This window comes from Pongo pygmaeus, chromosome X (genome assembly GCF_028885625.2).
Source record: "Pongo pygmaeus isolate AG05252 chromosome X, NHGRI_mPonPyg2-v2.0_pri, whole genome shotgun sequence".
In the NCBI taxonomy this organism is placed as follows: Eukaryota; Metazoa; Chordata; class Mammalia; order Primates; family Hominidae; genus Pongo; species Pongo pygmaeus.
Window position 1 is genome coordinate 105,415,353 of NC_072396.2, and position 12,711 is coordinate 105,428,063.

A 12,711-nucleotide genomic window follows, 5' to 3' on the forward strand; every position below is an offset into this window, starting at 1 on the left:
ATGTTAATAGTTGTTTTAACTGGGTAACAGGATTATGCATCATTTTAATCTTTTTGTGTTTTTTATATATTCCAGAGTTTCTATAATAAATACGCAATTCTCCTGTGATCAAGAAAATACTGAAAATGGTCAGACGCAGTGGATGGCTCACGCCTGTAATCTCTGCACTTTGGGAGGCTGAGGCAGGCAGATCACTTGAGGCCAGGAGTTCGAGACCAGCCTGGCCAACATGGTGAAACCCCGTCTCTACTAAAAAAATACGAAAAATTAGCCAGGCATGGTGGTGCACACCTGTAATCCCAGCTACTTGGGAGGCTGAGGCATGAGAATTGCTTGAACCCGGGAGGTGAAGGTTGCAGTGAGCCAAGATGGCACCAGTGCACTCCAGCCTGGGCAACAGAGCGAGACTGTCTAAAAAAAGAAAAAAAGAAAAGAAAAAAAGAAAATACTGAAATTGATATATATTTTTTAAAAGTGAACTCAAAAATCAGTGGGTTTTATACCTCTCGCTCTGGAAAGTGAGAAGAGAATAAATAGTAAGGTATTAAAGGATATCATGTGACTCAGAGCCCTAGGATTATGGCATTCAGACTTACTTAATCCTCTAAATCTGATCCTGAGGGAACTGAGGGAATAAAACCAATGATCTCTGACCAGTTTGAAAACTAGATATATTATCATTTAAAAGCTTGTGTTAACAAATTTTCCAGGTTTAGTGAGATGTTCTGAATATGAAGGAAAGAAGCTAAGATTCTTTATAACCAATGTGGTAGAGTGAAGAATTTTTAAAGGAAACTTGACTGTGTTCCACGTTGCACAGCATCACCAGTCTATTTACGGAGAATTTAAATGTTGCAAATTTCTTCAAATCTGCTGTTCCCCATCTCAGACGTTGGTCTCTTCTTACCGGAATCTGTCTTTCTGGAGGAGGATTTTTTTCAGGAACCACTGTTTCAACACAAGTGATCTTCTCAACATCTATTGAACCCTTCTTACTGCCTCTTCTCTGAGAAATAGAATGAGGAAGAAAACAGAGAAAGATTAAAAGGGATTAAGCAACCAGATGATTAGATTTTGTTATCTAATCATTCAACAAAGTGAGGTGGCACCCACAGGCTACATCAGGACCTGTCATGTGGGGGAAGAAAAAAAATCCTTCCAGATCTATAAGTCTATGACTACCAAATGGAGGGCAAATACCATGGAAGAGTGAATGACTGTATGTACCTTCCTCATAGGAAGTAAGGAAGCAATTTCCAACTCTTCGATTTCATTCTCAAATATCATTTAATGAGTGCTCATCAATTCCAAGATTCCATGGTAATATTTTCCTTGTGGCTTCTTAGGACCTTTGACTTTCCGGCTTTAGCTAGTTATAGGCTAGGAAATATTTTGCTGAATTTGAAAGAACTTAGGTCCATTCTACTCCCTTCCTCCTACCAATGAAAATTTACCTCTTCCCCAAGAAAGATCTAAGGCCAAGTCCTTGATATCTTGAAACTCAGGTTTCATAGTCGAGAAACTTACCCCACGTTCAAAGTCATACTCATAGTAGGAGAGTTTGTGCACGGTCAAGAGAAACAGGCGCTTCTTGAAGTTTAGAGGTGATGTTTTCTTTTTCTGTTGGGATCGCTTCAGAAAGATGCTCTCCAGAATCACTGCGGCCATAGCTTCTTTCTGGAGTTCACCTGTGTGCTGTTGATAATGAAAGTTCCTGAGGACCAAGGACATTAATCCTCATCCCTCTTGGTTCCCCCTCAGCCTAGCTACCTAGTTTCAAATGGAACAAAAATGTGCACAGCTCACAAAATAATTTCTTCCTACCAACCTCCTACCACAGCCCCCAGCTCTGTCAGGTTTCAGGTATAATGGATGCACACTGAATTGGGGGGTGGGGATTGGTTCGATGTTGTGAGCTCATATAAACTGAGTTCTTGTATAAGGCAATGGAATGCTCTAGATGTTAAATGGCACGCACCTGTGTGCTTGGTAAGGTGTAGAGGTAGCTTTACACTATTCACCTTTATATGATATGTGTAGAATCTGTGAAAAGCAAAAGTATCTGTGCAGCTGTTGATCTTGCTATACCCAGAAGGGATAATGCAGGTGCCAGAACTCCACTGAGGCAGATATTGGACTTTCAGTTCCCAATTTCCTAGACGGTGAATATAATTTTTCAAACATTGTCCCACTGGGGTCTGTAACCAAGGGAACTAATAAGGATATGGAGGCTGCACCTGCAGTTCTGGACACACACTAACTGCTGCCCAACTGATTTTGCCCACACCCACTTACTGAGCTACAAAGGATAGAAGCTTTGTTCTAAAGTTGAAAACATAATTTTTTTTGGTGGGTTTGGGGTGGGGGTAGTTGTTGTTTTCTGACCTTTTCCCCATTTAGCTTAAATTAGTTCTTTTACACAGCATCATGCAAAAGTGATGCAACTGTCTTACTGATATAGATGCCACCTCTGTTCATTTATGAAACACAACTTATTTAGCCTCCCCAAACCTACAATACTCCAGAAGGATTCAATTTAGGTAACTGAAACACAGAAAGACAAATAAAGTTCCCAAAGTCACCACTAGCTTTTTTATTCACACCAAGCAATACTTCATATCAGTTATTCACTTACAGTTTATGCACAGTGTAATATTATTACTAATTCCGAACTTTCGTTGGAAAGATAAAGTGAAAACAAATGCTGTCATAAAAATAGAACACTAGGCCGGCGTGGTGGCTCACATCTGTAATCCCAGCACTTTGGGAGGCCGAGGCTGGCGGATCACCTGAGTTCAGCAGTTCAAGACCAGCCTGGCCAACATGGCAAAACCCCGTCTCTACTAAAAATACAAAAATTAGCCGGGCGTAGTGGTGGGTGCCTGTAATCCCAGCTACTCGGGAGGCTGAGGCAGGAGAATCGCTTGAACCCAGGAGGCGGAGGTTGCAGTGAGCTGAGATTGTGCCTTTATACTCCAGTCTGGGCAACAAGAGTGAAACTCTGTCTCAAAAAACAAGACCAAAAACAACAACAAAAAAACACTAAGTAAGTCATGAAAAAACCACCAGCCCTCCACTCAAGTTTTCTTAGAGGTAGGGATTTTTCCTCTGGCGGAGGGGTGGGGGTGGGAATTTGTCTATTTTTTAAGTAAACTCCTTATGCTTTTGGTGGCACCATGGAAGCAGAATGAATAAAGCCAGCAGTTTTTTTCTACTTTTTAAGCAGATTATTGCTCACACTAGGAAAGCAAGGGAGTGAATTTTATCAAAGCCTGGGGGCTATCCACACTGTTATTTTGCTCTTTCCTGTGGTGTAGGAGGTTCTGTTCTCATGCTGGGGAGACGAAAATAGGTGAAAAGAGCACCAGGGGTGTTCTGGAAGATCGCTTTGCCACTTATCTACCATGTGTATGCCACTATCTTCTGGAGGTGGATTAATTCAATATTTTGTAAATTAGATTTTGAGAAAAATTGGACAAGAGCGCAAACCTTTCCCTCCACCCTGCCACACACCCTGACTCCCTGGTTTAAATGGTCTCTCACTGGAGTGACAAATTGAAGAGTTTACAATCAGCCCTTCCCAACACTCAGTTTTAGCTCTAAACTAAAAAAGGTTCATTTTAACATTACAATTATGCATTTACTCAGGAGTAGTGGTAACCAAATAATACTACTCTATTCTCAGGAACTACCAACTCATTGAGATCCCTGTAATCATACCACAGTTGTTCTTGTGGCAAATTATAATTAAGTACCTCTTCACAATCAAAGACTCAAATTACAGGATAAAAAATAAAACCCTAAACAAATTGAGTACCGTGACCAGTAAATGGGGTCAGAAGCACCCCAGCAAACCACGTCTGGTGTACTTCTCTTAGCCGAATAAATCACAGGCAGCATTTTATCTTTAGTTTTGTTGCAGGCTCTTGGTGGATACATTCCCTGCTTAGACCCACCATCTGTTTCATTCTTGTCCCCTGCTCTTACTTCCTGTAAGACAGGTCCTTCTGGAAGCTGCCTCTACTCTTTTTCTGTTTTAGAACAAATCCAGTTTGTACAAGAGGAAGTCTTCTTCTCTCTCAAGTATCTGTGTTTGGGCAGTGTTTAATGCTGCTCTGACTATGAGGAAGTAAGCAAGTCTCTCACTAGCCATCGCCCCTCTGAGCAAAAGGTGAAATGGCCTCCACCTCTAGATCATTGAGCTAGAGGTCTACCAGAATTGCCATGATTTGGTATCACCTTCTTTGACTGCTTTTCTCCTATTTCTTGTGATCCAGTCCAGACTCACGCAGCCTGAAAATGTGGTAGCTCTTCCTTAGGTGCCACTGGTCCATCACTCAATAATGTGAAAGGAAAGGGATCCATCTTTGAGTCCTCCAGAAGGTTGGTGTGTAACACACAGCTCTGAGTTAAAAAGTAGTTAGAGGGTAAAGCTTCTGTGGGTACTTATTGTGAAAGGCCCCATTTTTTTTTTTTTTTTTTTGAGACGGAATCTTGCTTTGTTGCCCAGGCTGGAGCGCAGTGGCACGACCTTGGCTCACTGCAACCTCCGTCTCCTGGGTTCAAGCAATTATCCTGCCTCATCCTCCCAAGTAGCCGGGATTACAGGCGTGTGCCACCACACCTGGCTAATTTTTGTATTTTTAGTAGAGGTGGGGTTTCCCCATGTTGGCCAGGCTGGTCTTGAACTCCTGACCTCAGGTGACCTGCCTACCTTGGCCTCCCAAAGTGCTGGAATTTCAGGTATGAGCCACCGTGCCTGGCCAGTAAAGGCTCCGATTTTTTTTAAACAATTTCAGTAGCCTACAGAGTCGGTTTGACCACAAAATATGCACAATGATGGCTGACCCTGAGCTCCACTCGGGGTGAAGGGTGGAAATGGAAGTGACTTGAATGTCTCAAACACACACACACACACACCCCACCGTTGTTTATAGAAAGAAAGAAATGGGGGAGGAGAAATAATAGACACAGAGCTCTTCATTTAAAATATGGAGTTCCAGTGTTATAATGTTCTCTTTATTAAATTATAAATGCAAAGATTTTTACAGGGCCACCTTTTGCAGCTTCCCAGCTCCCTATGGAGCAGCAGAATTCAGAAAGACGAAGCTTATTAACAAGAGTTCAGCCATCATACAAACTGCACTATGCCAAGGAATTAATAGAAATAGCACTTGCAGAATCAGTAAACTAAACCATCTTGGGCTCTTATCTTCGCTCATAAGATAAAATACTATTAAGAATAATAAGGCCAGGCGTGGTGGCTCACGCCCGTAATCCCAACACTTTGGGAGGCTGAGGCTGGCGGATCACTTGAGGACAGGAGTTAGAGACCAGCCTGGCCAACATGATGAAATCCCGTCTCTATTAAAAATACAAAAAATTAGCCGGGTGTGGTGACAGGCGCCTGTAGTCCCAGCAACTCAGGAGGCTGAGGCAGAAGAATCACTTGAACCTGGGAGGCAGAGGTTGCAGTGAGCCAAGATCGTGACACTGCACTCCAGCCTGGAGTCTCAAAAAAAAAAAAAAAAAAAAAGAAGAAGAATACCAGAGCAAAATTCAGAAAACTACACAGCCAGCCTATGATTGGGAAGAGTCTATGAGATATGACTTAAAATAACCAGTCAACTGTACTTCAAATGACTACTTAGCCAAAATATCCAAGAAGTAGTGTTTTCTCTTGATTTCTCCTTGAAAGTACTACTCAATTGGCTAGGAAGATTCTGGCCATTCCCGTCTTTCCTTAGGGGGATGGAATGGAACTTCTGTTCCTTTCAGTGACTTCTACCTGTCAGGCATTTTACAGGCATTATTTCATTTATTCCTCACAACAAATAGATGAGGAAACTGACACTCACAGAGGTTATGTGACTTGTCCAACCTCATCCATCTATAGCTCTTGGTATATCATCTATAGCCCTTGCTTTTTTTGTGGTGTTTCATTGCCTACTGGAGGGATTTTTGTTCGTTTATTTGTTTTTTGGTCTTTGATGAGGTTGATGCCATCTGCCTTGGGGCCCCTGTCATTCTCCATGGCTATCATCAAAGAGCAGTTGTGACAAACTCCTCTCCGTTTTCTAGGAATGTTCAGCAAGAGAGGAAATGGTGGTAAATACAGGAGATAAGAGAGTATTCAAGATCCTAAGCTCTTTCCTCTGCAATATTCCTCCAGGCTGGTAAGGATGATCTGTCCCTGTTAACTGTCAACTATACTTTTTTTGCACTTGAGGACTCTTCTTAGTCTTGCCAGGTTTTCTTACATTTTCCCTCTTTAAATCATTCCCAAGGAGATTCTGTCTAGCTAGTGAATTTCTAGAGTCACTTGTTGTTTCCTTTCCTGGATGTTTCATTGTTGATGGAATGAAAGCACAGTGTTTAGGTGGAACATCCACCCTTCTCTGTCCCTAGGGTTCTTATTGCTTACTGTGAATATAAAACTTTGATCAAATATACCTTCTATTTTTTTGAGACACGGTCTCACTCTGTCACCGAGGATGGAGTGCAGTGGCAGGATCACCACTCACTGCAGCCTCCACCTCCCGGGCTCAAGCGATCCTCCTGCCTCAGCCTCTCAAGTAGCTGGGACTACAGGTGTGCACTACCACACCTAGCTAATTTTTAATTTTTTTGTAGAGACACGGGTCTCACTTTGTTGCCTAGGCTAGTCTCAAACTCCTGGATGCAAGTGATCTTCTTGTCTCAGCCTTCTAAAGTGCAGGGATTACAGGCGTGAGCTGCCACACCTGGCCTCAAATATACTTTGTTTTATATTATGAAATATTTCAAATGGAAAGTACAGAGGCTATAACATTACAATCTTGGACTCACCGCTTAGCTCTACAAAATCCTAACATTGTGCCATATTGCCTCACATGTTAAGAACTGAAATACTATCTATATAATCAAGACCCCTTTATGTACTCCAAAATCTTTGTCTTCTCCCTCCTTAGAGATTACCAATATCTTGAATTTGATGTTTATCATTCCTAGGTACGTTTTCATATTATTATTACAGATGTAAGTACCTATAAAAGATATATATTATTGGTTTACATGTTTAAAATTTACATATGGCCAGGTGTGGTAGCTCATGCCTGTAATCCCAGCACTTTGGGAGGCTGAGGCGGGTGGATGGCAAGGTCAGGAGTTTGAGAGCAGCCAGCCTGACCAACATGGAGAAACCCTGTCTCTACTAAAAATACAAAAACTAGCTGGGCCAACGCTACTCTCCCAGCTACTCAGGAGGCTGAGGCGGGAGAATCCCTTGAACCCGGGAGGCAGAGGTTGCAGTGAGCTGAGATCTTGCCATTGCACTCCAGCCTGGGCAACAAGAGTGAAACTCCGTCGCAAAAAAAAAAAAAAAAGAAAAAAGAAAATTTATATATATATATGGTACACATTCTCCAGCAACTTGCTTTTTTCCCCTCAATATAATATGTTAGGATTTATTTATCTGGATAGTTCTACTTCATACATTTTAATTCATTTTTATATGCATAAAATATTCTATATGATGAATACATCCCAATTTACTTATTCATTCTCCTGTTGATGGACATTTAGGTTGTTTGTTTTCAATGATAAACAATGCTGCTGTGAACATTATTTTGATTTTTTGATCTCAGAATGAATTCTCAGTTACTTAAACAAAGTGGCAAACCCAGGTCCAGCTTATCTTTTGGACTATGCACTTTGCATCATTCCTTCTTGCCTTTTCAGTCTTGTTTTCCTGATGCTTCACTATGAAATGTGGTAGAATTATCAATTATCTCTAGTGGGAGGTTAAATTTGGCCTACGGAAAATCTCTTCCCAGTCCCAAGAAGCATCCTTCGCGTTCTAATTGAGATTTCAATTGAGAATTCCTTGGCCTTGGGACCAGAAGAGAACGTGTTAAGAACTGAAATACTATCTATATAATCAAGACCCCTTTATGTACTCCAAAATCTTAGTCTTCTCCCTCCTTAGAGATTACCAGTATCTTCAATTTGGTGTTTATCATTCCTAGGTACGTTTTCATATTATTATTACAGATGTAAGTACCTATAAAAGATATATAGTATTGGTTTACATGTTTAAAATTTACATATGGCCAGGTGCGGTAGCTCACGCCTGTAATCTCAGCACTTTGGGAGGCTGAGGCGGGTGGATGGCAAGGTCAGGAGTTTGAGAGCAGCCAGCCTGACCAGCATGGAGAAACCCTGTCTCTACTAAAAATACAAAAATTAGCCGGGCGTGGTGGCGTGCACCTGTAATCCCAGTTACTCAGGAGGCTGAGGCAGGAGAATCGCTTGAACCCAGGAGGCAGAGGTTGCAGTGAGCCGAGATTGTGCCACTGCACCCCAGCCTGGGTGACAGAGTGAGACTCCGTCTCAAAAAAAAAAAAAAAAAAGCAACAAAGCAACCTTTAATCTTGTTAAATTCCCAAGATGCTTTTGTTCAGGCCCCAGTGAAACCTAATTCTTTTATGATAAGCTTCATAGTCAAGGCTACAGGGGACCAAATTTGTGATGAAGGCATCAAGCCAAACTCAATTTTCTGGCTGCGTGCTGACCAGGGAAACTCTCCTGCTGTAGTCATTTACAGGAGGCCTTAGGGCTCTCTGGTTCTTCCACAGCAGTTCATGTTTTATTTATTTACTTTTGAGACAGAGTCTCGCTCTGTCATCCGGGCTTCAGTACAGTAGCGCAATCTTGGCTCACTGCAATCTCTACCTCCCAGTTTCAAGCAATTCTCGTGCCTCAGCCTCCTGAGTAGCTGGGACTACAGCCGCACACCATGACGCCTGCCTTGGCCTCCCAAAATGCTGGGATTACAGGCTTGAGCCACCGCACCTGGCCTTATGTTTTTAGCATTTTACATTTTTCTTCTGTGGTTTTGGAAACTTCTAGGTCTCTGTGATTCATCATCTCTTTTTGTCTTGCATTAGCGACAATATATTCTGGCCAACTGATGATGGAAGGAGAGCCAGAGAGCCAATCTGCAAGTTTATAGTCAGTGCCAGATCAGATCGGTGGTAATACTTTCAATATTCTCCCTCTGCTCTGAGGGTGACTGCTGGGGTGTCTGTCTTTCACTCTGGACTTGTGTCCCCTTTTGGCCTTCTTTTTTAACCTAGTTTTTGTTTTCCTTGGCTTAAACATTTTATTTATTTTTTCCATCGATATCAAAATAACACACGCAGCTGGGTGCAGTGGTGTGCACCTGTAGTCCCAGCTACTCAGGAGGTTGATATTGGAGGATCGCTTGAGCCCAAGAGTTCAAGGTCAGCCTGAGAAACATAGGGAGACCCCCATCTCAAAATAAAACAAAATATAGTAAAATAAAACATGCTTATTGTAGAAAATATGTCAAGTACAGGGATATAAAAAAGAAAAAATCATTCATAAACTCATCCAGAGGCATTAATATTTCGGCATATTCCTTCCATTTTTTTTCTGTGCATGTTTCTTATAATATTTGAGATCATATTGCACATTCAGTTAATTTACCTATATTTCGTAACATCTATGTATGTATGTGTGTATGTATCTATCCATCCATCCATCCGTTCAAGGTACCTTTTTCCAAAAAAAGATCTAACGTTCTTATTTAACATTATTCCTAATTATTTTCCAATGTTATTAGGATCTCTATACAAGCATCATTTCCAGAGTCAAAAAAGTATGTGCATTTTGCATTTTGATACATACTGCCAAAATAGTTTCCAGAAACATTGTCCCAGTTTCAGCTCCAAATAGTTTTAGAGAGCCCCCTTTCTCATTATCCTTATCTCTTTTCTGGTCCATTTCTAATCATTTTTAAAACTCTGGTTTTACCGCAGACCAATCTGTTTTTTTTTCATTGAGTCAATGATCTTAAACTCCAGTATATTCCAACTTCCAGCTTGTCTAAAACTTAACTTCTCTTGACTCTAGAATTTCCTTCTTCTAGGGTGAGCTAACAGACTACAGTTTGTTTTCAGTTCAGGGAGGTAGGGCAGTGAGATGAGCTTCTCCTTGAGATTCAAATAACCAATATAATCCTAAAGAAATCTTGTGAGAACTTTCTAAGAGCGGAGAGAAGAGCCTGGTATTAAAGCTTCTGGGTTTCCAATGCTTTCAGATCACCCTCAGCCACTGCACATGAATCTCCATAGAAACTGAAAGTCACACGTGGCCCAATTGTTTCAGGGTCCTCAGAGGAGTTCTCCCTCCTCCTTCCCCTCCCCAGATGGTTTCATGCATAACCAAGTAGCTTTGGAGTCAAATATGTCAAGGCCTCTTTTCTAGCTTCTTGTTGAGCACTGTGTCACTGAAAATTCTAGTTCTTCCTTATTTTCAGTAGTTAGCAATCAGATCTCAGCAATCAGATCATTGCAGGGGTAGAAGGGGGTATCTGATAACTCTTTGGAGAACACCCAAACTTTGGTTTTCGAAAGCTGTATCTTCCCTTTATACCTAAGTCACTTCCTGATATGGGTCTAGTCCACTGAAAGGAAACTCTATAGGAAATTTGCTCGAATGGAAATAGCAAATCATAGTGATAATTTAAAATTGCACCAATCCCCTATAATGGATGGAAAGTTACATTAGTTCACACCATAAGGAGTTTACAAAGAATTCCAGGCTGGGTGTGGTGGCTCACGCCTGTAATCCTAGCACTTTGGGAGGCCCAGGCAGGCAGATCACCTGAGGTTGGGAGTTCGAGACCAGCCTGACCAACATGGAGAAACCCTGTCTCTACTAGAAATACAAAATTAGCTGGGCGTGGTGGCACATGCCTGTAATCCCAGCTACTTGGGAGGCTGAGGCAGGAGAATTGCTTGAACCCGGGAGGCGGAGGTTGCGGTGAGCTGAGATCCCGAGATTGTGCCATTGCACTCCAGCCTGGGCAGCAAGAGTGAAACTCCATGTCAAAAAAAAAAAAAAAAAAAAAAAAATTCCAAACAAAAACGTCAATAGCCATATGCAATGGAAATTTGGACTTCAACACAAGCAAGCAGTTTAAATAGTTTGAATATAAAAGGAGTCAGAATAGATAGGACAAGCCCTAAGGGACACTGTTTGGGTATAATGCTTTAGGTTGCCATGAGTATTTGCATTTTGTGGCTTATTTGGAAAGTGACATTGTTTTATCAAATAACTGAGGCTCCAGAGAGGCTGGAGTCTGGGCAACTTATCCAAGGATGTCTTGATTGGGGTCACCAGTCACTTTTATTCTAAATGTCATATTATTTGCTCTAGGTAGGCCATCTGGGGGACATTGGCAGGTCTGAGGCAGAGTAAAAATTATAGCAAATACTGAGATCCAGCACTTACTATTGCCAGGCCCTGTTTTAAAAGCTTTACATGTATTTGCACATTTACTGCTCACAACCACCTTATGGGGAAGGTACTAGGCAGGCAGGGAGGAGGAAAGGGAAAGGGAAAGGAAAAGGGAAAAGAGCGGGGGAAGAAAGGAGCAAGAAAAAGTCAATGCAATTCGGCAATTAATTTGTTAAGTGCTAACTGTATGTCAGGGTCTGGTAATCAACAGAACAGAGGAGGGTATAATGAAGAGGGGATATGGGTAGAGAAAGGAGGATGAGTGGGAAGAGGAGGAGGTTGGAGAGGAGGAAAGGAAAGGAGAAATAATGAAGACAAGAGAAAAGCAAGCCATGCACATGGAGGGCAATGGTAAGAGGAGAAACCTTTGCCACAACCTCAGGGGTTGGCCGCACTGTCTGGGCTGAGGCAGAGGCTGCTTTCTCCTGGCCCAGTCTTTTACCCATTGTTACCACGAGGTTGGCACAGCTTCCACACAGTCCTTTAACAAGCCAGCTCTGACCCTGGCGACATTTGGCTTGGTACAGCTCAAGGCAGGTAGCCTACACCCTGGCCTAGTCAGGCCTTTCCCTAGCTCACAAAGGTCAACTTCATAACGTGGAGCGTGAGCTTTTACCATGTTCTCAGAGAATCTGCCTCTTAGTATTTCTTTTTCTAAGGGCTTCATTGACCTATGTATCCCTATTGAGTCTTCAAGCACTATTTGACAGAAGGGCTTGTTTTTATCTGACTGCTCCCTGCAATATTACTTTTCCACTAAGTTTGCCAGAGGTACCCCTTTCTAACATTTGCTACCTGTTCGGATGGTCACCTCATGTCACATTTTTCTCTTCCTGTTCCCCCCACCCACAGCCCTTGTCGGAAAGGACCCTTTCGGCCTCTCTAATCACCAGAAGGGACTGCCAGGGCCTTGTGCTGATGACACTCCCACCCTCCGTCAGCCTCCTCCACTAGCTGATAAATGGCACCAGCCATGCTGTCTCTCTGGTTTTTAGGGGTCCCAAGAAAGGTACATTGCTGCTGCTGCCCAGCCCCTGCCATACCCCAGACCCACCTCAGTCCTGACTTAATGCAGGTAGCTTCCCAGATGCATTGAGATGCCAGGACTTGGAAGGTGGGACTTGATCGCAGCAGACACTGGCCCTGGAGACATATTCTTACAGTCCAGAGAGGAAGGACAGTCTGAGCAAACCCCACCCTTTCACAGCCACTCAGTTCCCTTTTTTTGTTTCCTGACCTAAACCAATGTCTTTTTTTCTTCTCAGCAGCGTGCTATCTGGTTCCCTGCTGCCGTCCCTATTCCACCCCCTCAACTGTCCCCGCCCTTCATTTGCTTGGGACCTCTGACACTACTATCTTGAGTCTATCTTTGAAAGAACCTTTCTCAACATGACTGGGGCCACTGAG

At 42.5% G+C, this 12,711-nt stretch overlaps 1 protein-coding gene across 1 annotated transcript in view; it reads right to left on the reverse strand.

The window, feature by feature from the left end:
- Positions 1-12,501, reverse strand: part of BTK (Bruton tyrosine kinase) — a 37,123-nt gene extending 24,622 nt beyond the window's left edge. The window contains exons 1-3 of the mRNA XM_054472193.2: positions 12,359-12,501; positions 1,528-1,695; positions 908-1,006 (exon numbers count right to left, since the gene is read on the reverse strand). Of these exons, the coding sequence (XP_054328168.1) occupies positions 908-1,006; positions 1,528-1,668 (240 nt within the window). The 5' untranslated portion in view covers positions 1,669-1,695; positions 12,359-12,501. The remainder of the gene's footprint in view (positions 1-907; positions 1,007-1,527; positions 1,696-12,358) is intronic.
- Between the last annotated feature and the right edge of the window lie 210 nt (positions 12,502-12,711).